Genomic DNA, 27,561 nt, shown 5'->3' on the forward strand with positions numbered 1-27,561 from the left:
AAAGAATTGTTTGGTGTTATGGGCTAAATTGTGTCCCTCCCAAATTCATATGTTGAAGCCCTAACCACTAGCACTTCAGAATGTGACTATATTTGGAGATGTGGTCTTCAAAGAGTAATTAAGGTAAAATGAAGCCATAAAGGTGGGCCTTAATCCAATATGACTGGTGTTCTTATAAAAAGAGGAGATTAGGACACAAACAGATGACCACATGAGGACACAGGGAGAAGTCAGCCATCTACAAGCCAAGGAGAAAGGCCTGAGGAGAAACCAAACCTGGTGACACCTTGATCTTGGACTTCCAGCCTCCAGAACTGTGAGAAAATAAGTTATCCAGTCTGTGGTACTTTGTTATGGTAGCCCTAGCAAACGAATAATTTAGACTTTTTATCTCCATTTCCTCACCTCCCAGTCTCTCTTTCTTACGATTTTCCTTTCTCTTTTTAACCCACTCCATCAAGATTCCAACCCTCACTAGTCCCCCAGAACTGCCTGTGTTGAGGTCACCTCTAACTGCCATCTTGCTGGATCCAGAGGACACTTCACTGTCCTCATCATGTCCAGCTCCTCTACAGCTGGTCACACTCTCCTTCTGCAGGCATGTTCAGCACTTGGATTCCAGGCCACTGGGCTCTCTTATTCTCTCTCACCCCACTGGCTGCTCCTTCTCCGTCTTCTGGGCTGGACATCCCTTATCCTTCTTTCTGCTAAATGTGAGAGCCCTAGGCCCAGCCCTCAGCCCTCTTCTCCGTCCACAATCTCTTCCTAGATCATTCCATCCAATTCTACGGCTTTAAATATTATTAGAAAGCTGATCAGTCACACTTTTACATCCCCCCCCACACACACACACACTTCCTTGAGCTCCAGACTCAAACATTCAATTGTCCTGGACATTTTTACCCAGGTACCTAAGGAGTATTTTAAGCCCAGCATGTCCCCCTGTCCTCTCTTCTGTTTCTCTCCATTCCCTTTAATAGCATCATCGTTTGCCCAGTGAGGTCAGAATCCCAAGCATCATCCTGGATTTTCTCTTTCCCTCACACCTCACAGCAACCCAATAAGCAGCTTCATTGTCTCTACCTTCAAAATAAATCCTCATTTCAATCATTTATTTCCACCTCTACTGTTGCCATCCTACTTCAGACTCCATCTTCCCTTCTCTGAATTACTGCGTCAAATTTCCCCACCTACAGTCTTGTTCCCCTACAGGCAGTTTTCTACACATCAGCCAAGGTGATTCAGTTGAAATTATTGAATCCTCTCATTTCCCATCACATTTTGAATGAAATCCAGACTTCTTATTCTGGTTTGTAAGTTCCATCCTGACCTGGGCCCTGCCTACCTTTCTGACCTCATCTTCTTCCATGGTCCTCTTCCCTTGCTGCCCTTCCAGCCATACTGCTGGTCCTCTCTGTACCCCTGTGGTGTGGTGAGGCCTTTGCAGTCACTGTTCCTTCTGCCTCTACTAGTAGTCACTGCTTGGATTTTTACAAGCTTGCCTGCTCCTTATGTCATTCAGGGATTGGCTCAAAACTCACCTGGAGAGACCTTCCTTGCCCCCTGTCTCATATAGCACTCATGAGGTTGGAGAACTTAGTACACTCAGGTTACACTTATAACATTTTAATAGGCCTCTTACTATAGTGCCAAGCATTGTATTAAATGCTTTACATGCATTGTCTCAGTTAATCCTCACAACCACCTTTTATAATCAGGAAACTGAGGCTAAGAGAGGACAAACCCAAGATCATACAGCTTACACTAAGGTCCAATTCCAGAACTAGTGCTTTTAACCATTAGATTCAGCTGCTTATCATTTTAAATTCATTCTGAGTTATGGGTGATACAGCTCCTGGGAGTTCACTTACCTAAGGAGCGATATATTGTTTGCATCATCGTTTTGAGAAGGGAAGCAAGACATGTTGTACTCAAGCTGTCCTCATAACAGAGCAATTTATGGTTCCAGACCCCACCTTGGGTTGCCTGTGGCACACGTGGACTGTTGGGCAGTGGCCCAGAAGCAGCAGTGTGAGTGAAGAGGCAGCTTCGGCAGCAGGAGCTATAAAAGACCTTTGCTCAGACACCTCAGCTAACCTCTGACAATTGCCCTAGGACCAGATCTGGTCTGCCCCGCATGGTGGGTCTCTTCAAGCTTTATAACTCTTTGGAGCTGGAGTGGTATATGGATGGACAGTCTATATCACGTGTCTAGACCGTATGCATTAAGGGATGACCTTGCTTTCTGCTCTGCCATAAGCATAAATTTTAATATGATTCTAAATAATTGGGTTCTCATCTGTGCATTCACCGAGAATGAAACTTTTAATGCTGGGACTTTACAGAAACTGGAGAAAGCCCTCTAGGCCTGGGGGCCGTCATCAACAGTCACAATCCAGCTGGTGCCCTCAGGGCCCTTGAGGGATCTTCTCCGCAGCACTGGCTGCTGGATGAGGTGAGCCACCTCCTTTCTCTTTCTGATGCCTCAGCTAGCACATGGACCCTTTTTATTTTAAAGATTTTATTTCTAATCACCATGTGGAAATAGGGTCAAACAAACAAACTAATACAGTCATACTCAGCATAACATTTCGGTCCACAACGGACCGCACGTATGATGGTGGCTACACTATCTAGCCCAGGTGTGCAGTAGGCTATGCTGTCTAAGTGTGCGTAGGTGCACTCTATGATGTTCACATGATGACAAAATCGCCTAATGATGTATTTCTCAGGACGTTTCCGCATTGTTAAGTGATGCATGACTGTATATGGAAGTCACAAAGCTTGCAGGGTCTTGAAAAGCTGTTACATTTATGGCCCTGGAATAATTCCTGACTTCTTCCTGAGATGGTAGCTGGCAGCCCAGTTAGATTTCTGTTCTCTGTTTTTATTTCAGAAAATGGAGTTCACTGAATCTTTTGCTTCCTTTTATTCCAGGCTTTCTAGAAACCCAGACAGGCCTTTTCTTCCCTTCTCTTAGGACAATAGATTTCACCAGAATTCCAAGTGAGTGTTCTTCTAAAATGCAATTTGAAAAAGTTCTTCTGCCTTTCCCATACACTTGGCAACATGCTGGGTGAATGGTAGAAACCTAGAAGACCCTTATTTGTTGATAGATAGATTGAAAATTACCTAAATGGGCTTCTCTTTGGGATTCTCCTCAGTACAGACTGGATGACTGTTGCTTTGCGTTCCAAGCTGCCTTGAGTGGCTTGGTAGGAAACAGCATTCTTCAGCAGCCTTGATGCAACTGGCCACAGCCTTCTTTCGTAAGCAGGAGGCAGGGACATTAGCTGCATTGTATGTGGATGTTGACATAAATGTGGTCCTGCCCTGTGATCCTTCAGAACAAAACTTGAGGCCAAATCCCTTTTGTTAGGGTAGATAAGGGAGTGTATTGAGCTCCATGGAAAATAGACAGGGGGACTCTGACAGATGGGAAAAGGGTCACCCCCACAGCAGGGGGTCAGCCTGGAAATGGGTACTATAGCAACACTCTAAGAACCATCCTGTGAATTAAAGGATGATTTAATTCACTGGGTCTGCCCAGGCGGAGAACCTGGCTGGGTCTTTGTCAGCCAACAGATGAGAGGCTGGTTTGCAGTTGTGTGATTTGACGGTTTGGTGGTGTTCAGGTGGCTCTCCGCTGTGGAGATGACATGACTCCCGAGTCTCACTGCATGCATGTAGATAAACCAGTGGCATACTGTGCGGGGAGGCAGTCGGAATGATCCACCTAGGTGTGGGCAACAGGCAGTGAATTTTTTTTTTTTTTTGCCTGTGGAGAACTTAAAAACAATAATAAAACTAAAAGTCATTTTATTTTTTACTATTATCATGCTCCAACAGTTCCAAACAATGTCATTCATAAAATATGAGTACTCCTTCCTCATAGAGGCAGGATTCTCCTGTGCTGCAAGCCCCCTTGGTACACCACTGGTCTAAACAAGCACCAGGTGGGAAGATTATAAATCAGCAAGAGAGTAAACAAAAAGCAAATGACTCTTGAGATAAGATAACAAATCTTTGTCACAAAAACTCCACTGTGTAGGGTTTAGAGATGGTTGCTGTGCGATGGCCCTTCCTGTTTTTTAGCTTTGTGTTTTGGCTATTATTGCTGCTTTAAAAACTACTCCAACAGTTTGTGCCTTAAAACAGCAATCATTATTTGTTCCCAATTATGCAATTTGGCAGGGCTCAGTGGGGTGTCTTATCTCTCTTCCATATGGGGTCTGCTGGGGCTGGAACTTCCTAGAGGGCTTTTTCACTCTTATGTCTGGTACCTGAGCTGGGATGAGCTGAATGGCTGAGGGCCAGCCAGGCATCTCTCTTTCCACGTGTCCTCTCCACACATCTAGCTTGGGCTTCCTCACAGTATGGTGGTTTCTCCTTACTGTGGTGGCTGGCTTTCTTCAGAGTGCAAGCTGTCAGGTTTTTTCTTTTTCTTTTTTTTTTTTTTTTGACTGGTAAGGTGATCGCAACCCTCAGCAAGGTGTGGTCTGCACCACACTCAGCCAGTGAGCGCACCAGCCATCCCTATATAGGACCTGAACCCGCGGCCTCGGCGCTACTAGCGCCACCCTCTCCCAAGTGAGCCACGGGGCCGGCCCTGTCAGGTTTTCTTAATGTCCAGGCTTGGAAGTCCTAGAACATATTTCCACTACGTTCTAGTGGTCAAAGCAGTCACATGGCCAGCCCAGATTCAAAGGGAGGAAAAACAGACTCCACTTTATGATGAAGGAGGAGGAGTACTGCTGTGGCCACCTTCGGAAACATCATCTACCTCACAGTCTTCTCTGTCGGAACAAGGTATTACATGCTGTCACATGTTGCCTTTAACCATGATAGACCTTACCAAGCTGAACTTTTTGACTTCTAGGAAATTAGACCTTTATAATTGTCATCAGACCTTGGTTCTAAAGGGGAAGATGGTCTCTTCATGGATTCCCGAGGAGAAACAAGAGATTGTGGGACTCCTAACAAACCATTACATTTGAGAGAAAATATTCAGATGAGCCTGATTTGCCAAAACCTAAAATCCAAACCATATTAATTCTGTGTGACTACACAGTCCACAAGTTAAAGCTTTGCACTGCCTCCCAAGGTAAGACCAAATGACCATATTTTGATCATTACTTCTGGGTGTCAGACAATTCCCTGCATTTTAAACACATCCTTTAAAACCAGGATTGTTGGAAAAGGACCGACCACAGTATATGAGAATATGAGTCTTTCAGGTACTGTAATGTATGATATAGATAGCTCTTAAAGGTTGCTATAAATTTCATCCTGGGTCAGAGAAATGCATCTCAGTCCAAACGGGAACCACATGAGAATTGATATGCATCAACATCACTTCCTTGCCTTTGCCAGACACAATTAATCCACTTACATGTGTACACGGCTTTGGTTTGGAAAGCATTTGCAAGCCCACTGTTTCACGGTCTTCTCCTTATAAATAACCCAGTGAGTTGGTAGACCCAATGTGAACGCCCACTGTTCGCAGGTATGTAAACAGAATAGAGGTCACAACTTCCTTGGGTCACATGAAAGCCGGGAGAAGCAGCAGCTGTCCTACGTCTTCCTCGGGCGGGGTTCTTGTCTGCTAGAGCAAAGGGTTCTGGGGCTCCTGACCTCTCTGCTGATGGCCTCTTCTGCTTGCTTCTGCCTTGCCCATAGGCAGAATTCTGCGCCTGTAGGTAAATTGTCAGCTCTCTGTTAGTTTCCTGGGCAGGTGGCCTCGGCTCCTTGTCGTAGAGAGGGGGTCGAGTGGGCCCGCCTCCCGTACACCTGGGGTCCAGACTTCCCATCCCAAGAAGGCCCAGGGGCGAGCCTGCCTTACAGCGCGGGTTTACCCCTCCAACGGCCTGAATGGGGTTCTAGCGGTCATTAGTCTCAGTCACTGTCAGTGTCCTTAATTTTCCTCTCACAGGAAAAAATGTTCTGGGTTCCTAGTGTCGCAAACCCTCCACTCCTCACGGGGCCAAAGGGGCCGCCCAGGACGGGCCCCCCGCCCCCTTCCCGTTCCTCCCCACACCCCTGCGTCGCGCCGGCCGCCCGGCCCCCGCTGTCCTCGCCCTGGTGGCTGCGGTGCCAGGCCCCCAGCCTCACGCCCCCTCTCTCCCTCCCTACGGCTCGGCCCGCTCTCCGCTCTCGGCTCCGGGCTTTTGTTGCCCGGGCTTGTTTCTGACTCGAGAGCGCCGCCCGGCTCGCCGCCAGGTCACGTGCGTTAGTGACAACCTCTTGCAGGGCGGCCCCGGGGCCCCCGCGCCTCCGATTGGTGGGGCCGGGCCTGGCGCGGCCGCGGGGCGGGGCGGCCGATCAGCTGTTGCGAGCGCTGCACAACAACAAAAGGACGTGGACGGGCCCCCGGCGGCCTGAGTGCAGCAAGCGGAGGGCTGGAGCCGGTGCGCGCCCGCCGTCGGGGCCCTGAGCGAGGCGCAGCCCGGCCGGCCGCAGCTACCTCAGCAGCCCGCGCCCCGCGCTCCTCCCCGCCGAGCCGGCGCCGCTTCCTCCGCCCGCATCCCCCTGCCGCTCGGGCCCACGTAAGTGCGGGCGGGGCGGCGGCCGGGGTCGCTCGCCGCTGGCCGGGGCCGCGGCGGTGCCGGGTGGCGGAGCCCGCCCGGCCCTCGGGAAGCCGGCTGTGCGCTCTCCGCGCCTCCGCCTCCTCCCCGCGCCGCCGCCGCCGGGCCGCCCACCCCTCGGCTGGCCCTCGGCGGCCGCCGCGGCCCGGGATGCGGGCGGCGGCGGCGCGGACACGGGCCGGGCTGAGTCCCGGCGCTGGGCGGCGGTTGGGTGTTTGGTTTCTGCCTCCTCCCCCCAGCGTGGCCTGTTTTCCGGGCCGGGCAGAATCTCCTCCTCGCCCTGCGCTCGGCCGCTGGATGGGGCTGCGCGCTCGGGGCTCGGCGTCTGGCCTCGCGGCCCGGTGCGTCTCCCCCCGCCCCTGCCCTGCGCTCCTCGTCCCCTCCGCTTGCCCTCCTGGCACCGGGTCGCGCAGGTAGCACGGGGGGCCCTGCGGCTGCGGGGACCTGGTCCGTTAGACTCGGGGTCCGCCTGTGCGTTGCCTGTTCCTTGCCCCAGCTTGATCTTCCACGTTACAGTTTGAGGTTGCACCTGCAGAAAGACGCTTTACTTGCTCCTGGTAATTTAAACCCTAATCATTTTGGCCGCTTGCGCTTATTGAGCTCTTGGTCTGTGCCATGTATTTTGCTGAAGAGTTTTACATACATTATTCCAGTTGGTCCTCATAATAACCCTTTTGAAGAAAGCCTAGTTATTTTATAGGTAGGAAACCCAAGGCACAGAAGGATAAGCAATTTACTCAAGGCCACACAGCCAATTGAAAGGAAATGGTGTTTTCTGTTTCAGAGTTTCAGATAAATTTTACGGGGCGATTCTTCATTTTGATAGTACTGTATTTCCTGATTACATCTGCTTAGTGTGTTAATTCCAATTTAGAGTCTATGAAGGACGAGCCCCTTTCCATCTGTAACTCCCGAGGACTTTGGCATGCCTTGCTTTAAAAAACAAAACAAAACAAAACAAAACAAAAAAAACCTTTTCTGAATGCAAAGCAGTTTTGGGAAAAGGGTGTGAAAGGTGAAACTTTGGGGTCATTGAACAGAGGTCATAATGAGTGCCCTGCGATCCTAAAATCACTTGCTTGGTAATTGAAAAACATTTTTCGTTTGCAGATGTGAAAAGAATTGGGAAGTTTTTGATTTTAAGTCTCAGCCACTATAGTTCTGAACCGGGAGCATAATTTTCAAAGGTCCCTTCCTGGAACCAGAACCTTACTAATGTCTGTGACCAAGGTCTTTTGTTTTCTCGTCCTATCTTTTGTTCTTTTCTGTGATTGCTCCCTTGTAAAATTCAAGGTTAACAGGCTGTGAATTACAACTACTTTCTGTCTTTGTCCACTGTCGTTCAGCCTTCAGGGCAGGCACTGTTGTGTCCCCCCCACCGTCCCTATCCCCCCAGGAATAACCTCCCTTGTAAACTGGTTGAATAGACTGGGTGAAAGTGGACCAAGCAAAGATAACTTTCTTGGCTTGGTTTTTCTGCAGTTCAAAATCGATTTTAAATTGCCTAAATCAGTATACTTACTTTTCTAAACTAATGAGAGAGAGTGGGATATAAAGAGAAAGATCATTTTGAGTCTGCTTTTCTGTGAAAATGTGTCAGTTTAGCCACCTGATATTCTGAAATTGTCAAGGAGCCACAACTGTACACATATTTAGAAGTTAGATCATCAAAGTTGTGGGTTTGTTTTTTTTTTTTAATTTAAAAATGTTTTTTGGAGCCTCCTACTGGCAGCCAAAACCAACTGAAGAGTACTGTTCTCTGAAGTTCACAGAACCAGAGTTAAGGCTGGAAGACTGAGAGATCATGTGCAGGGATTGGAATCAGAGGGATTTATGCACTAATGCCAGCTCCACCCCTCATTGGCTCTGTCACTTTTGAGCAAGTTACTTAATTTCTGAGCCTCAGTTTCCTCATCAGTAAAATGGGACAAATAAGTACCTCAGGGCCCTGTCACATGCGATAAGCAATCAGTAAATTGTAGCTCTAATTATTATGTAGACATTTTACAGATAAACAAACACAGACCCAAAGGTGCTAAATGCTCACAGTCTCACAACTGGCTTGGAATGAACTTGTAGTTAACATGTACTGAGTACTTGCTATGTGTCAGACACTATTTTTTTTTTAATGACCGGTAAGGGGATCTTAACCCTTCACTTGATGTTGTCAGCACCATGTTCTCCCAAGCAAGCCAACCACCATCCCTAATCCCTATATAGGGATCAAACCCGTGGCCTTGGTGTTATCAGCACCACACTCTCCCAAGTGAGCCACGGGCCGGCCCTTGTGTCAGACACTATTCTAAGTAACATACACTTACTCCTCACATTGGCACTATGTAGTAGGTTTTATAACTATCATTCCCATGTTGAGGATGAGAAAACTGAGGCACCAAGATGCTACTAAATATCCTGAATTTACAGAGGTTGAAAAGAGCAGAGCCAAGAGTTTAAACAGAGCAGGCTAATTCCAGAGCTGGCCTTTGGCTACCACACCACACTGCCCTTGGTGGGTTACCTATCTCAAAAATGAGAAAATAAATTATACTAACAAGAGCTTCCAAACTAGCAACTGCTTTTCTAAATTCTTAAACTATAATGCTCTTGCCCATAAGCATTAAACTTAGCAATTTTTCTCTGCCCACAAAGCATTTCTGCTCATGTATTAATATAGAAGTCATTGATGATAAAATGTTAAGAAAGCAGGATACAAAATTGTGCATTCACTAGACTTACAACTATAACAAAAAGAAACCTTATATGTAGAAGAAAAAGCTAGAAGAAAATGCACCAATATGTTAACAATGATTGCAACAAAGCAATAATACTGTTTCCTTATTTATTTTCTAAACTTTCTGTGATATGGTTTTGGTCATTTTATAATGAAAAAGACATAATTTTTTTTAAAGGTAGGGGTGTGGTATAGTATTTTGAGCCAAGCAGGATAGGGACTAAGCTGCCTTCTGGAAATGTTTGGGACCAGACACTTTGTTTCTTTTCTCCACTGGGGAGACTGCTGGGCTGAGAGGTTGGTTACAACTAAAAGCTTACCGGTGCCTCAGAGAATAGCGACACTAGACACTATTGCACCCAGTCTTTCTTTGCTTCTGCCTCTTTGCTAAATTCCAGAGCTGTATTTGTAAATTTGTCACATGCTTTCTTTGGAAATTTCATGTTCGTTTTGTCATCACCCTAGAGTTGTGAATATCAAAAAGTCAGTGACCATGTGGGAAGGAGAGGAGTCTGAAGCTTTGCTCTGTCTTTTAGCTCCAGCACCATCGAGAGAGGAGGCAAGGTCAAGAGTGGCAGTGACCAGAAAGAGAAAGTCCCTGGGATACCAGTGGGAGGATAAAACATTAACATTTTAGAGGTTTTTCTAGAGCTGCACTGTCCAACAAAAACATAAAATGTAAGCCATATGTATGTTTAAATTTTCTAGTAGATGCATTAAAAAAGTAAAAAGTCCACACAATTAACTTTATTAGTATATTTTATTTAACTTAATGTATCCAAAATTATTTTTCAACATGTAATCAGTATAAAAATTATTAATGAGATATTTTACATTCTTTTTTTGGAACTGAGTCTTTCAAATACACTTCAGTATGTATTTTACACACACAGCACATCTCAATTTGGATGCAGAATTTTTATTGGAAATACTTGATCTGTATTTAAAATGTCATAAAACTTGTAGCTGAAAAAGTAGATTCACATACCCTAATTGTTTCAAACATACTTGAAAGTTTTCTAAAAATTGACTCAGTTATCAGCTTTTAAATTTAAATAGGTTAAAATTAAAATTTAAAATTCAGTGTCTCAGTCACACTAGTCAAATTTCAAGTGTTCATTTATCTAATGTACCTGGTGGCTGCTTCCCTGGACAGTTTTAGTGTATAGGGGTGCTCCAATAGCTCCTTGTCCTTTGTGACACCCACAGAAAGCAAGGCCAAAGGAATTTTGCTTTGTATGTTTAGACCAACCTCATTTCTTCATTGTGCAAAAAGTGTGAGTGGAAGGAGGGATGAGGTGATCCAACACAGTGTCCTTTTCCAATGGTGAGACAGGTTCAGATGGGCTAAATTGTTTAGCTCCAGCCACATGGGGTAGAGCCAGAGCCAGAACTTCTCCTGCTAGTGCCTGGGAAAGAATTCCTGCCACCCCTCCCCAAGGACTCTGTTGTGTCCTTTCTGTGGGGCCTCAGCAGATGTGACATGTAAATACCAGCAGTGACTCAGGTGAGATGAAGGATGAGCTCTGCTCTCACCCAGCTGGGCTTCTGAACACTCTGCCCATCTGAGGTTCAGTCTTTGCAGACGTGGGACATCTGGAGGCAGCCTCTGACTTCAGGAAACCAAAAGAGCATTGGCTTGTGCTGCTAATTAGAACACTCCTCTGGATAAGCCTCTCTTGTGGCAGAGTTGTATATGTTCCAGGCATAAGCTGGCTCCCATTACACAGGTTTCGAGCTGTAGCCAGGAGAAATTTGCATTTGGGAATCCTGCAGCTGCCTTAACTGCATTGGCCCCAGCAGTATTTTCTGCCTTGTAGCTGCCACTTATCTGGGCTGGGCTGGCCTGCCCTCTACTGTCTCACCCTTACCCAGCATCACAGGTGGGAGACAAGGCACTCAGTGAGAACAGACAAGGGTTCCCCTTTGCAGTCCCCCCCTCCACCCAGTGGCTCCACCTGCCCGGCTGATGCAGGGCCAGAGTCCAGCCCTGTGCTCTGGAGAATTGAGATTATTCACTCAGCTGGTTCAGCATTCATGGAATTGTACTTGGTACCAATATCTGCCCCTATAATTTAAGAGAAATGGGGAAAAGATTTTTAAAAAAATTTTTTTCCCTCCTGGCTTGTATACTCAAAAACTTTTATTTACATCAGACCTTGTGATAGCTCATCTTTTGGGATTTAACTATCACACTACAGTAGGTCAAGCAAACTAACTACAGAGCCCACTTTTCTAATTTCACTTACATGAAGCTGAATTTGAATTCTCATACTAGAGCCCCAGCCTTCATGATTTGGGCATGTTGCTTTCCAGAAGGTTGCAGGAAGACTGGTTATACAAGTGATACTTCCTATTTACCCACTTTTAATAATTAATGGCTGAATATGATGAATTGTGATCACAAAAGTGTTCTAAAGTCATTTATTTGAAATGTTTTATTCTTGTAGTAGTATGCCAAACAATTGTAGTAGTTTACACGCAAGGAATGGAACCAGGAGTCTCATCAGCTACAGATCCCAGCTACTTTACAGCTAAAGATGATTGTTTTGAAAGTGAAATGTCAGTAGTCTAAAGTCATGGATTCAACACTGATGCTTGTGAAAAAAAGTGTCAATTAGTGAGGTGCTTTTTACCAGCCCTGGGTGATCTTATCCATTCTTACAATTTCTGTCCCCCCCTTTGTTTTGACAACACCCAAATCTGTGTCCCCAGCTGAGACTGTACTACTGAACTCCAAAGCTCTATATTCAGTTGCCTACTAGACATCTCCAGTTGCATTATCTTTCAGATTCCCCAAATTCAGAATGTCTGAAATGCCCGACCTGTACTTTCTGCAGTATTTCCCTAAATGTGTCCCACTATAATAACCTCAGTTGGCCAAGCCAGAAACTTGGGTCTTCCTTAATTTTTCCCTCCCGTTAACTTCCGGCTTACAAGGCCCTGCAGGATCTGTTTCCTGCTTAGCCCCCCAGCCTGCTCTCATGATCTTCCATCTGGATCTTGAGCCATGTTGGTTGTGCCACATTCTCACTCATCTGCAGGCTTCCATAGCGTTCCTTCTCCCCCTTCTCCCCCTTCTTCCATTCCTTATTTTCTCAACCACTCAAGATTAAAGTCATTTACTGTAGGAATCTACCCAGGTAGGTGTAAGGAACACCCAGTAATTCTCCTTCCATGACCTTCATCGCACTGGGTTGTTAACACTTGCCATGGGGGAGGGCCTTTTTCACTGCTGTCTCCCCTGTGCTGAGCACTACGCCTGATGCATAATAGGTACTCAGTAAATGTACAATAATAGTTGACCTGGATTGAGAACTTTGTCAAGTACTTTGCTAAGTACATTGCCTGTATTATCTCTTTTAACAAGAGTAGAATTAGGGTGACCATCTAAAAGGGGATTTTAGCAAAGTCCTAGAGAGACAACAGGTTGGGTTAAACTGGGATGACATGATGGAGGAAAGTAGGTGAATTCGAGCTACCTGTGCAGCTAGAGTCGACAGGACTTCCTGATGGCTTAGAGAAGGGCCGGGTAGGGAACAGGAGGCTTTGGTGGGAGGGAGCAAAAGGAGTCAAAGGGAACTGCTAGGCTTTTGGCCTGAATAACTTCTGGCTGCTGCTGCTTACTGAGAACGGGATGAAGGGCAGTGCGTATGAATAAGTTTGTGGGGAAAAATTAAAAGTTCTTTTTGGTACATGTTCAATTTGATATTCCCATCCGGTAACCAGGCAGAAATGGATATATAAATCTAGACCTCTGGAATAAGATCAGGCAAGGCTGGAGTTCCTCCTTTAGAACTTATGAGAACTCCCTCAGGTAGAAGCTGTTATCACATGAACTCATGGAACTTCCTAACATATGTACCAAGTTAAGTGGGAGAACCAGGGTTTGAACCCAGGCCTGCAGCACACAGACTCTAGCACCCGCCTGCTGAGCCATTGCACACAGAGTGGTGTCTGCAGTTCTAGTTGCTGCACAGCTGTCTGTATGGTGTCAATTTCTCCATGTCGGCTGTAGAAATTGTTCTGAAGGTCAAAGTATGCTGTACTTATATGAGGGGTCTTCAAAAAGTTCATGGAAAGATTTGTATTATCTTTTAATTTCATTTTTTCACAAAGTTTTTGAAGTACCCTCTAGATTTTAAATGTAATTAGGTATGCTTAAAGTCATATACAAGAAGTACAGAACAGAAGGGAAAATGAGCCAGGGAAAGAGGGCCTGGCATAATGGTGGTCACTGAACTCTGTGACTGAGTTCATCTGAAGACTTTTGGGCAGTTGAATATCATATAGTAATACTGTTAATATCTAGTTTCTGTTCATCTACTTACAGAAAAGGGGTATTGCAATTTGAAATACATTGTCCAAATTTATTCCTTATTATGAAAGCAAAGATATGAAAAAGAACTCCTTCCCTTGTATTTCACATTTTAAGATATTTACAGGTTGCATTCGAGTACTTGATTCATAATGTTTTATAAATAAGAGATATTGCATTTCTTGTGTTTGACTCCTGCAGGAAGGGAATAGCTGTAGAATGTAGGCAACAGCATATGCTTTCTTCTAAGGTGGGTGGTGTGCGTACTTGTAAAATACACACCTATCAATATATGCCAATTTGAAATAACCTCCTTTTTCTGTTTTCTTTTAGGGATAATGACTCTGCTCACCTAAGTTGAATAAGCACCCTGCGCACTTTAATCTCCTGTCGGTGCCATTGGACCAACTGAAGACAGGGTTTTGAAATCTCAGCTATAAAGACATCTAGCCAAAGTCTCAATCTTGCCTTAACAATGTTCCAGAGGCTGAATAAAATGTTTGTGGGTGAAGTCAATACTTGTTCCAACCAAGAACCAGAATTTAGTGAGAAAGAAGATGATGAATGGATTCTTGTTGACTTTATAGGTAAGGTATACTCAGTGGTTTATCGTCACAATGAAAGAGGAAACTCTTGCATCTCAGTTTTTGCATAAGTAAACCAATAACTGAAGGTTTTTAAGCTTTAAAGGTGAATAAGCAAGAATTTGTCTAAAAAAAATTTTAGGAAACATCCCGTGCCAGATGGTCAGTGAAACTGATTGACATCAGACTTTCCAGTTTTGCAACTCTTACAGTCTGATCAAATCAGAGGTGCTTTAATGGGAAACCCTCATATTAGACAAGCAGTAAGCCCTATAGCTTATTATATGTTTATTCAGCAGGATAGAAACAGTCCTAAAACCATTGCTACAAAGCCAACATAATCTATCACATACAGTGATGCCACACACACACAATGCTCAGAAGTTATGTTATAATCATTATGAGTGAATATAAATGGTTTTGTTTCTGAACTAAATAAAGGATGGAACGTGAGCATCTGCTAACGGTATTGTTTCTTCATTTTCTGTGCTCTGAATTTGATGGGCGGCTCCACTATGACTGCTCAATGTGATAATCGTCCTCCCGTGGAACTGTTCCACCACACATGTGGACTGCAATGTGGACTACAATCTAGATACTTGCACTGGTTTCTCAGCAGAAGAAGAGGAAGAAGAAGAAGAAGACATCAGTGAAGCATCACCTACTGAGCACCCTTCAGTCTTTTCCTGTTTACCTGCATCTCTTGAGTGCTTGGCTGATACAAGTGATTCCTGCTTCCTCCAGTTTGAGTCCTGTCCAATGGAGGAGAGCTGGTTTATCACCCCTCCCCCATGTTTCACTGCAGGTGGATTAACCACTATCAAGGTGGAAACAAGTCCTATGGAAAACCTTCTCATAGAGCATCCCAGCATGTCTGTTTATGCTGTGCACAGCTCCTGCCCTGGTCTCAGTGAGGCCAGCTGTGAGACTGATGAATTTCATAACCCAAATAGTCCCAGGTATGTTGCGAGTATGTGCTGAGCATGCATTTTATTTACGTCTACTACAGTTCAAAGCTAAGTTCTTAGAAGATGCAAGTCATTTTGTTAGAGACTTAAGAAAGCATGTACATAGTACACAAGGTGATCAATGGTATAAAAAAACTTGTTCATTTTAGATTTTTTAAAAAGTTGTAGCATGGCCTTAGTTATATAATAGAGAACTGTCTCATAAAATTCTGCTACTGAATGGAAATAAAAAACTGGCATTCTGCCAAGTATCTTAGAATATAACTCTGGCACTTTATAGCTGGGTTATTTAGAAAATGAAATTCAGCTAGAGTACTCTGTCTTAAAATAAAGTTTATTTTCTTCCAACTATGCCTTGCTAGGTCACATCAAATGATGCCTAACCTTGAAAATCCTGTCTGAGAATATAGGAATAACAAACTCAGTTTCTTCCTGCTATATTCTCACAAAATGGTCACACACACTTCTGACACCAGGTGTGTAGGGGAATTTCCCACACACACCACACAAGCAATCCTCCAGTAGCAAACACCAGCTTGGCGTCCTCTAATTCAATTCCATTCTGACACTGTCTACCTGGAGATAGCATCAGGTCCCACAGATCGAGGCCTCAGTCTCGCAAGACTGCCCTCGACTTTCAATGCCAATCACAAGCACCAGGTTGTCTTACCTGTGCTTCTGACTGACTGGCTATAAATCAAGTTCCCACGACCCCTTCCTTGGGTTCAATTAATTTGCTAGAGTGGCTCACAGAACTCAGAGAAACACTTGTTTACTAGTTTATTATAAAAGATATCACAAAGGGTGCAGATAAAGAGATGTGTAGGGCAAAGCACGTGGCAAGGAGCGCCGAGCTTCCATGCCCTCTCAGGATGTGTCACCCTCCAGGAACCACCACATGTTCAGCGATCCAGAAGCTCCCTGAACCCAGTCTTTTTGGGTTTTTAGGGAAGCTTTATTACCTAGGCATGATTAATTAAATCATTGGCCATTGGTGATCATCTTAACCTTCAACCCTTCTCCCCTTTCCAGAAGTCTTTCCAGTGACCAGTCCCTATCCTGAAGCTGCCTAGAGGCTGCCAGCTACTAGTCAGTTCATTGGCATACAAAAAGACTTACCACTTTGGAAATGCTCAGGATTTTAGGAGTTGTATGCCAAGGACCAAAACCAAGTACATATTTCACAATATCACAGTTTACCCCCCAGTATTTGAATGTGGATCCCTTACAGTAAACGGTACAAGGGTACTTCATAAAGTTCACAGGAAGATTTCTATTATCTTTTAATTCTGTTTTTTCATAAACTTTTTCAAGTACCCTCTTACAACTCAAAAGACACTGCCACATTACAGAAATCTCATTTAGTCATTAATAATTAGTTGAGTCCATCATCATATTGCATGAATATGTCTTCCAGGGCAAGGCCGCTAAAGTTTGCAGACTTCCACTGATCTTGTCAGCTTCCAAGAGCAGGAGTGCTCTCAGCAAACATATAGCTTCATCTTTTCAGGCCTCTGGTATAATTGAGCTAAGATACAATGTCATCTCTTGCTCTGAGCCTCTTTAGAGGTTTTAATGTAATATTGGATTTTCTTTAATTCATAACCCATTTATTCATTCCTTTACCCTCAGCTACTATTCTTCCATTACTACCCAAACTTTTTTCCTTTGGAGGGGGCATTAGCCACTATGGTGGTCTAGATTGCAGGCAGCAATAGTAGTTTAGCAAGTGCCTCCCCCTCAGTCCACTCCTATTTAGATATGCGTAGGTGCAGAACTGGTAGGCTGTTTTTACCACCAGGCTATATAGCTGCATTCACTATTAACTACAGTTTTGCCAGATGGAGTGAAAGCACAACTCACCCACAGCAGGCCTTTAGGAATTCTGAAATAAGGTTTTAAAACATAGTTAGTTTCTTGTTTAGGAATCATCTCTGCTTCTAGCACTTGTAGTTGCAGCTCTGGCCCTAGGACCACTGTAACAGGTAGGAAAAAAAAAAGGTTGAGGTGATGTGGGGAAGAAAGTATAATCATTATAACAGCATACTCCTAATTGGCAAGAATTGCTTACTCATACCAGCATCCTTCCTCACGCCCTCTTCCCCAGATCAACCGGGAAAACAGAGGAAAATCTAGTGGGTGTGGTCCTTTAGTCCCACTCATGCTGAGTGTGAGCGCACAGTTATAAATGCGTGTAAGTCAGCTCTTCATGGCTTTATCTCCCCTTGTTTTAGATGACCAATGTTTTAATTGCCCATTCTACTTCTCTGTCAGACTATTGGCTCTGAGAAGGACATCTCTGCCCATTGTTGATCTTGATGGCCCATATAGTGTGTTCCTTGGTCTGAAGAAGTGGTGGTCAGCTATCCCAATCTGTGCAGTATCTTCTCTTTTTGTTTTTTTAAGTAGCTCTCTGAGGATTGGCATCTTCCACCAGATAAGCAAGGCCCAGTCCAGAATCAGTTGTCTATTCCTGTCAAGACCCATTTGTAGGGCGCACCCCCCCCGCCCCCCGCCAGACTACCAGTATCAGTCTCACCTGGCTGCTATGTTCAGGGAGGGCCTTCCCACCCGGGAATCTGCCCCATAGCTGAACAGTTCTTATTGGCATCATGTGCCTGAGAGGGTACAAGAGGAACATGCCTAGATTCCACCCATCTCTGCATTGCTGCAGTACCCTCATATCCTCTCATTCATGGACTCAGGCAGCCACCTTAGATGAGCACACAGGGATATCTGTTTGTCAATTCTGTCACCTTCTGAACCTGGCAGGGAGTTTTTTTCTTGATGGCATCAACATATCCTACTATAATGCATCCCTCAAATTTCTATCGGTCTGTTTCCCATAGGGACATCCCTTTAGTAGACCAGGTTTCCATTGCCCTCCTGCTTGACGGTATGGCCAAGCTATTGGCCAATTTCCATGAGTCAGTAACAACCCAAACATAGGGGCTTTTGAATCACTATTCAATTGAACCACCATTCAATTCTTTCATCACCACTAGGGAAAACAGCATGCAATTCAGCCCACCTAGCTGATTTGTTTTTACCTTCTTTAGAGTAGCACCTTCCAAATAGGATATTGTCTGTTCCTCTTGGAACTGCCATCCACAAATCCAGCAGCTCTTTGTCAGTCAGTTGAGAGATGTTTATAGAGCACTGTCCAAGTGATGATAGAATCTAGCAGCTCCTCTTACAGTTCCTGAGTTAGTCCTAGAGGAAGAGAGGTTCCCTGCTTGTGAGTATCCACTCCTTGTAATCCGCAGGTAGCATGATTATGTATAAACCATTTCCATTTTATTGTGGAACTCTTCTGGGCAGTGCCATCCCCATTAGAGTGTTTCTTCGACATCACCCAAGATGTCATGAGTATTTCATCTTTGAGATTATCTTATGTCCTTCAGTTATAGGGATAGCTTCAATTAATGTCCAATAGCAAGATAGTAAATGCCCCTCAAGTGGAAATTCTCTAGCCCAAAGTCCTAGTAGTAGTTGCTGGGAGGTGCACACAGGATTTTGCCATATGCTCAGGTTTGCATTCCGTATAGGGCTATCAGAATTTATCCATATCAGCATTCCAGCTTCTATTCTACACTGTGTAGGCTTGGGAAATTTTACTTAGGTTTCCATTTAGCATGTCTGATTAATATTGTTTGAAGTGTGGATTTACATTTCTTTTGTTTTACAATAGTAGGTAGGGGAAGTGTTCTCTAGCCAGACATGATATTCAATGTCATAAAACATTTAGGTAAAGGAGATACAACTTCTTTACATAAACCTGTTTAAATGACCCAACTAACATAATCTTATCAGGCCTTTACATTTTTATGCTTTCTCAATCTAATTGTGGCCTGAGTCAGGGCTTCACCAGTGGATGTTGGTACTATAGTGTGTGGGCTTCTCATATTAAGGAATTTCTCTTCACCACCCCCTGACCTTTTTACCCACCCGTGTACCTAAGGCTTTGGGTCCCCAGCAGGAGGTTGAGCAGAGGGACCCCTGCCAGTTTGTCAGTTCTTGTCTTTCTACATGACTATTGCCCCAGGCAGTTGTTGGTCATTATAATCTCTGCCTTCCAGCTTTTTAAGTTTCTCCAAACTGGAGGAAATAGAACTTACTTCTTTGGGGCCCCTTTAATGTTGGAGGACCAGATGGGGGTCTTTTTGGCCTACCTAAGCTTTATAGTATGCTGTATTAACTCCTTTGTTTTAACCCCATCAATGTCCATCTTACTCATTACATTTCTTAATAACCCTCTAATGATTTCTACCCTGTTGGGACAAGTCTCCTTCCCTTTCATTTTCCTCTTAGTTTTACTCCATCGATGTCTTCTTTATTCACCTTATTTCTTAATAGCCATTTAGAAATTTCCACCTTCCTGGGATAAGTCCTTTGATTTTCCCTTTGCCTTTCCCCATTCTCTTTAATGACCCTAATGTTTTTATTAGCATCTGTAAGACCCATGAGGGGAAGGGAAGCAGCAAATCTGATAATGTCTTTTGGTTTTGCAGCAGTAAGATTATATGAAGGGAAGGGGTGGGGTCTATGTTAAAGGGATAATTTAACCACATCATTTACCATAATCTGCGTAATGGGCGTATTCATCGGGTGAATATCCTGTTCATCATAAAGCCAGTCCAATGTGGCTTGCATAAGAAGCATACCACCTACTTCATTGGGTTGTTCCACTTGGCCTTTATAGGGGGAGATGTACAGTCCCACTTCTCAGGGTAAACAGACTTTACAGTGGCTTTTATCCAGTACACCAGGCTGGCTGTTCACTTGGGAAAAATCTCCTGTGTGCCTAGATCATGTACAGCCATCTGTGATTGTTTCGTAATGAGCTGTGGATCCTGCATCAATCCAAACATGCTCTTTTACTCTGTAGCATTTAAAACCAAAGATATCGCCCCTATAAATTAGTTACTTTTACCATGCATTGCAGTAAAGGCTCCTATCTACAAAATGAAACAGTTCCCTTACACTCCACCTTCTGGTTTCAATAGTTTCTTGGCTTTGCTCTTCCTCCAGTACCTTCTTAGTAACCAGATCTTCGGTATTTTCTGTTGTTTCTGCATAGTTTTTCCCCTGGGGGACAGTTTTGAAGCTAGTGGCCAAAGCTCAGACTCACTGAAAACTGAGCTTGGTCAAGCATTGAGGTCTGACCCACCACTGTCTTATAATTTTAGCTATTACAGATAATAATAACCAAGGGGTTGAATATTTCACAGTTTTCTTGTTAGTTTGCATTTCTTTACGCATCCAGTGAACCAACTCCCTGGGAGTCGAATCCATCTCTAAATTCCTTTTGTAACTTTTACCTTTAGTAGCTGATTGCAGCACAGCTGCTGCTCCATACCGTGGATCATCTGTGGGTGATCACATGGCCAACTAGGAATCAAAAGTTTCCTATCTCCCACCCTTTTACCCTTTTCTTCCCAAACCACGTTTCTGTGAGCCAAGGCTATTCTAGCAAATCCTGCTCCTCTGACACCAGTTCTGTAGAAAAACTGTTTTTCCTCTGCTCTCACTTTACAACAATCAGCACAAAAGACTTCTGCGACATCTGGTCACCAAGAAGTATGTGGAGATTTCTCCTCACCAATAATCAATCAGTGAATCAATTCTGCAGCGGATTCTTCAGGGGACACCAGCTGAGTGTCTCTAATTCAGTTCCGTTCTGGCACTGGCTACGTGGAGGTAGCATCAGATCCCAAAGGTTGAGGCCTCAGTCTTGCAAGACTGCCCTCAACTTTCAGTGCCAATCACAAGCCCCAGGTGTGACCCATGCTTCTGACCAGCTATAAACGGGGGTTCCCACAGTCCCTCCTTGGGCTCAGTTAATTTGCTAGAGTGGCTTACAGAACTTAGGGAAACATCTTTATGTTTACCCATTTATTATAAAGGATACTACAAAGGATGCAGATGAAGAGATGCATAGGGCGAGGTGTGGGGGGAAAGAGCTTCCATGCCTTTTCTGGGTGCGTCACCCTCCAGGAATCTCCATGTGTTCAGCTATCCAACAGCTCCCTGAACCTAGTCCTTTTGAGTTTTATGGATGCTTTATTACATAGGCATGATTGATTAAATCATTGGCCATTGGTGATCAACTTAACCTTCGACCCCTCTCCCCTCCCCATAGGTTGGGGGATGGTGGGGCTGAAATTCTAACCCTCTACTCCTGCCTTGGTCTTTCCAGTGACAAGTCCCAATTCTGAAGCTACTTAGGGGCTGCCAGCCACCAGTCAGCTCATTAGCATACAAAAAAACTCTTAATCACTTTGGAGATGCTCAGGATTTTAGGAGCTGTATGCCAGGAGATAGAGATGAAGTCAAATATATATTTCACAATATCACACCTAGTAAAATGGCAGTTTTACCAAAACATTTTGCTCAAAGGGTTTTCTGCCTTACAGAGGAAAAATTAAACATCAAAATGGTGTTTTGTTGTTATGTGGGGGTCCCAAGTAGTCTGAAACGCTCTGTTGGAATGGCAGCTGGGTTGAGGTCCTGGAAAGCTGCCCAGATTGGTATGTTCCAAAAAAAACTTACAGACTTTCTGTGTCCTTTATCCAGAGAATATATCCAAGGAGTTTATCCAAGATTGCTCCCATGCACTAAATTAAAGCCCATCATCATGTTAATTAGCTCCAAGTCTAGCTAGACCACTGTGTACTTTAGTGGAATGTTACCTATGGTGTTAAAGTATTTGGGGGATATTGGCACTGACTTTATTCCCTCTCTTAGGTCAAGGGTTCAGGTGAATTTGGATCCTTTGGAGCAATTCAGAATATTCCTGTGGTTAGTACTATTGACATAATATGAACCTGAGACCAAGTACATATAGCAGGGATTTGTTGAGCCAATATGATGATTGCAACCAGGGAGAAATATAGATCAGGTTGCCCTGAAAATGTTTTCCAAAGAGGGCCAGCATATCTTAACATTTTATAATTACAAGATGGGGGAAGGGTCAAAGGACAACGAGCGCACACACGACAGAGAGAGAGTCCCCCCACCCCCCAAATGTCATCAGGCTTTGGTTGTACATGAAATATAGATTTGGGATTGTTACTAGGTAACTTCCTACGTGCAGGGATCTAGGGTAAGGGTAATAAGTGTTCTCAGTTATTTTATGACTTTCTGGCACCATTATGGCTGCTTCTCAGTAAAATGGTCTTATAATAATGTTTTCCAGGACAGGTGGATGTGATTACTGACTTATCCCAGGCACTATGATTTAGCTGACCTGGTGAGAACAGATTCTTTTGGTTATCAGTGCTGTCATCCAAAGGGCCAGGTTCTGGCTCATCCAGGTTCTGACTCTACTAACTAGACCACTCTATATATTTTCTACTGTTTGCAAAACATAAACAAACCCAAGACAGCTTATTAATTCATTAACTTTACGAAAGTTTTGTTGCACTCTCAAGTCTCATTATTGTAGATGATTTTTTATGAGGGTGAGGCTAAACTTATTTCATTTCATTTTACTTGTATCAAAATGAAAAACAACTTGCTCATATTGTTACATGTTGCGAGGCTCTATACTGGGTAAGATCTTTGGTGGAAAGTGTTACTTTAACTGGAACGTACTCTGTGCCATAAGTTTGTCAGGAGGTGTTTCACGCATTCCAACAAGAATTTATAACTTTTTGTGGGTGGTATTGATATAATTGCTTAATAGTTGTTTCAAATGAATTTCTTCAGTTCTTAAAAATTCTTCCCTCCTGATTCTGATCTCACCTCTTGGGAATTCCTCTCAAGAATTCAACATGATTAACAGTTACTTTAAACTTACCAGCATTTGTGTATTTGCTTTTCAGTGTTTAAAGTGTGTACGTGTGTGTCTTTAGTCAGCAGCTTTGCAAAATAACTCATTACAGAAGCAGTATATGTGCATTGCAAAAAATTAGAAAATGCAAGGGGCCGGCCCGTGGTTCATTTGGGAGAGTGTGGTGCTGATAACACCAAGGCGATGGGTTCAGATCCCTATATAGGGATGGCCAGTTAGCTCACTTGGGAGAGTGTGGTGCTGACAACACCAAGTCAAGGGTTAAGAACCCCTTACCCATCAACTTTAAAAAAAAAAAAAAAATTCAGAAAATGCAAATATGCAAAAATTTGAAATTTGAAGTGACAGTCTCTTTACCCAGAGGTGAAAACTGTTAACACCCTAGGGCATATACTTCCAGATTGTTTTTTCTGTATGTGCCTGTACATAAACACACACCACCCACAACCACACACACTTTTAACCTAAATGGGATCATGTTATATATACTATTTTACAACCTGTTTCTTTAGGCAGTGACTTACCTTTTTGTTTCAGTATTTTGTTTCATTTTTACTATGTCTCCTACCCAAACCATACGCAGATTTCCTCAATAGAGCTGAGAATATTTCATCTAGCTTGTCCAAACCAGTATCCAACCGAGGTCTATGCACTGCATCTGGTTGTTATGTGTCTGCAGTTTGATGCAGTGAGAATGTTGTTTTTGTATCTCGTTTTTGCATTCATGTATTATAGATAGAACATATAGGATAGTCAAACAAATATGTAGTTTTCTATATATAAAGGATCAAAACACACTAAACTTTATATGAATTCTTTCTGCACATATGAAAGTCCTGCACATATGAAGTTACAACAGTAACTAAAAATTTTTTTAACATCCCTGTTTTGGATTTGAAATTCTTATAAGAAAAGCCCACTAAATCAAGATAGAAATCAGGTGTTACTAAAATTAGGAGGACAGCTATGTAGTAAACATCTATGTTTTCTGAGCAGGAAATCGCACGTCTTTCAAAAGTTAAATTGCTTCCATCCTGTCTATCCTTGGGGATATTACCGTAAAGCACATAAAGTAAGGTGCTTCATAATTACAATGGGCTTCAGAGTGTGCGTTTTATTGCATTTTAGCTGTTATAAGTATTGATTGTGAAGGTTTATATGCTGTCATAATCTTAAATTAAGCAATATATGTGCCTTTAGTCACCCAGAGTAAACCAATTTTAATAAAAAAGTTGACTACATCCTAATAGTAAAATTAAAATAGCATTTTAAATCTTACTAGTGATTTAATAGTTAACCATTTAACATTTGTAGGGCCAGGAAAAGCTGCTTATAAGACTCACGGGCACAGAGTAAGTATGTTTACTTTGAGACTGTGTGATATTTGTTATCAAGGCTGAGGACGCAAATGTTCACCTTTTTAAAACTTTCTTTACATTAACTTCTTTCTATTAGTTTCTTTTTCTTTCTTTCTTTCTTTCTTTTTTTTTTTTTTGGCAGCTGGCTGGTACGGGGATCTGAACCCAGGACCTTGGTATTATCAGCACCATACTCTCACTGATCTATTAGTTTCTTAATTTGACCTGTTTTAATTCTACTTTTTAAAAATATATAAATATTTTAAAAGATCATAGTGTTTTCCTCAAGTGATTATAGGCAAAATATATAACTGCCTTTCCTGTCTAAAACAATCCTTAAGAATCTGACAACTTTTCATGTTATGTGTTAACATAGTTTAGACCATCCCTACTTGATTAGCTTTTAATATAGAAAATAAATAATAATCATATACATAATAATCGTGTGTGTAGCCATATTTTAAGATTATGTGTTTTACAAGAGTCTTTATAACACTGCTATGTAAATGACATTCCAAAATGTGCCCTGTTGTGACCTACATAAAAATTTAGTTGTCTTCTGTAATGAGCAGTAGCTTCTTAACTAGAAAAATGTTAAATGAATAGAATTTCCTTTTGCATATTTCTTTTAAATACATACAGATTTAAAGCTTGTTTCCTGGAACATTTACTTATAGACAGAAAAGGTCTGTCAAGGTGCTGTTGGCACAGTGTTTTCTAATCAGTAAAATCTGGGAATTAAAATATTTTCCTTTTAAAATTATGGCCAGGGGCTGGCCAGTTTAGTTGGTTAGAGCATGGTGTTACAACACCCAGGTCAAGGGTTCAAATCCCCATACCAGCCAGCCACACACACAAAAAAGATTACAGTGAGAATTAAAATATGTAATATTTGCAAAACAGTTGGCAAATGCAAATATTCAATAAATGTTAGTTCCCCTTCCAGAAAATCTTATATACATGTGTGCTCTGTAATTGAAATGCACACAAAGTATAAAATATATTTTTAGTACAGTTGACTTAGTTAGCCATCTGTGGATTATATGGCATATTTCTACTGAAAGTTGGCTTCTCCTTTCTACTAACAGAGTGGTCACAAAATATAAACTTGTCTGTCAGCCATGAAAACTAAGCTCTCGTTCAACCATAAACAAATTAGTGTAGCAAATTGAATTCTTAAGTGATGTTTTCAGTTTCATTAATATACTTTGTTATTTAATACATCCCCACTTTTTTGTTTCAGAGTGGAAGCTCAAAATGAAATGGAACAGCATATTCACTGCTATGTTGCAGCTCTTGCTGCTCATACAACTTTCCTGGAACAACCCAAGAGCTTTCGCCATTCACAGTGGATAAGAGAACATAGTGAAAGACAGTCTCTTAACAGAAACAGCCTTCGTCGCCAAAATCTTAGCAGGGATTGCCACCCTCGGCAGGTCAAGCACAGTGGCTGGGTTGTGCATCAGCCCTGCCCGCGTCAGTACAATTACTAAGGATTTCAAGTTCTGTTGGTTGGTTGTTGCATATATGTGTGGATGTGCGTTTATGTACAATGAAAATGCTGTCTCTTTACAGCCAACTGATGACCAGTCACATAGTTTTATGAGTGTGTTCAGACACTATCTTGAAAACCAGATTTAATATGCTGTGTATCACATAATGCCTTGCTCTTAACATTTACTTTTTTGTAAATTTTTTCAGAATATTTTTGGAGACATCAATACAATTACAGTGTTTGGTGTTTGAGATGTCTTTACATCTATTAATGTGTACATTGGTTAGTCAGCATTTTAAAGACATTTCTTCCCAAGTACGAGAATAGGCATCTTTCAATTTCATTTTATTTTGAGCTACTTAATCAATCTTTTGAGCAAGCAAAAATTTATTCTCAGGGTCAGCCATACACTTTATTGACCAGTACTTGATCATCTTTTCCTTATATAATGAATACATTTTTACACACTAACATGAGCATTAACAGGTGATAGTCGCCATGGATATAATGGAATTATGGCTGAACTTTCTTTTGAAAGGAAACTTGATATATTTCTGTGTATATGGTTTGTTTTTCCAGATTAATCATGCAGTTCATTTTGGAATTCAGGTACATTACGCTTTAGTGAACAGTACATTCAGTAATTCCAGTGTAACTACATGACATGGTACAGACATTACAGGAGTTATGGACAAAAGCACTTGTCTCACATGCAGAGGGATTAATTTAGACCTGTGAAATTATATTTGGAAAAATTCATGTCTATAACTAACCCATTAGTCCAGTATTTAAATTGTTTCAACTCTTTCATGCCATCTCTGCCCATTCCCCACCCCATATCAGCTGTAAATTCAGAAGTACTTGTCCAGGCACTTGAGTGACGTCATATTTATATTTGCCCATGGGAAAAGATACAGGATTTATATTTCCAGATGTAGTGAAAAATTCTCTGCCATGGAGCCTTTCTTGCCAGGTAGCAAGCAAGAGTCAGGAAGATTTCTGATAGCATGTACGTGAAGAGTGACAGGTTGGCTTCCTTGAGTTTTCATTTTTTGTTTGAACTTCAGGCAAAATCTTTAACCACTCTGGACTCTGTTTCCTCCACCAGCAGGGGAGTAGTGATATTTACCTCCCTTACAGAGATGTTGTGAGGATTGTGTACTGATTTGAAGTGGGACTGTCCAGAACTGAACTTTGTGTGAAATTCCAAGGGCCTTTCCACTGAATCTAGTGATGGGGTGGGGCCGGTGGCAGTTTCTTTGCCACAACTGTTCTTCACAGTGTTGGTGCTAATGAGGCCAGGTGCAGGGTTTGATTCACACGTAGGCCAGTTAACTCGACACAGAGGAAATCTACTTCATACCTCTAGCCAGTCACTTCATTTTTTAGCAGTTGTGATGGGTTTTGCTGAGCCATCCACACTCTCACTGATTTCCTCTGAAATTAAGTAAACGCATTTACAATCCAAAGTACATTCTACTGACAGAACAGTAGTGTTGCCTTCGTAATCAAAGATTATTTTTCCATCTGCTCTGAAACCCTAATTAAATGACTACCATCTATAAGATGTTTTCAAGGAAAAATTAGCATATAGTTATGTGAAGTATTATTATATTTTTCAATATCCCTGTAGCAGCTTGATGCAGGAACCATGGGAGACTTCAGGGAAGAGTCGTGCACCTTTCTCACTAGACAGGGGCAATTGGAGTTGGAAGAGGCCGAATATGT

The 27,561-nt window shown here is 42.8% G+C and overlaps 1 protein-coding gene across 2 annotated transcripts; it reads left to right on the plus strand.

Annotated features, from left to right (window-relative positions):
- The first annotated feature begins 14,036 nt into the window (after positions 1–14,036).
- TP53INP1 (tumor protein p53 inducible nuclear protein 1) lies at positions 14,037–26,020 on the plus strand. Of its 2 annotated transcripts, XM_063080052.1 has the most exons (4): positions 14,037–14,220; positions 14,813–15,176; positions 24,295–24,332; positions 25,582–25,648. In XM_063080052.1, exons 1-3 carry the CDS (start codon positions 14,109–14,111, stop codon positions 24,314–24,316), a joined length of 498 nt encoding a protein of 165 aa, XP_062936122.1. In that variant the 5' UTR covers positions 14,037–14,108; the 3' UTR covers positions 24,317–24,332; positions 25,582–25,648. The 2 variants fall into 2 exon arrangements, with proteins under 2 accessions (XP_062936122.1, XP_062936121.1); XM_063080051.1 differs by lacking the exon at positions 24,295–24,332 and having other exon boundaries at positions 25,582–26,020.
- The last annotated feature ends 1,541 nt before the right edge of the window (positions 26,021–27,561 follow it).

This window comes from Cynocephalus volans, chromosome 15 (assembly GCF_027409185.1).
Source record: "Cynocephalus volans isolate mCynVol1 chromosome 15, mCynVol1.pri, whole genome shotgun sequence".
NCBI classification, from domain to species: domain Eukaryota; kingdom Metazoa; phylum Chordata; class Mammalia; order Dermoptera; family Cynocephalidae; genus Cynocephalus; species Cynocephalus volans.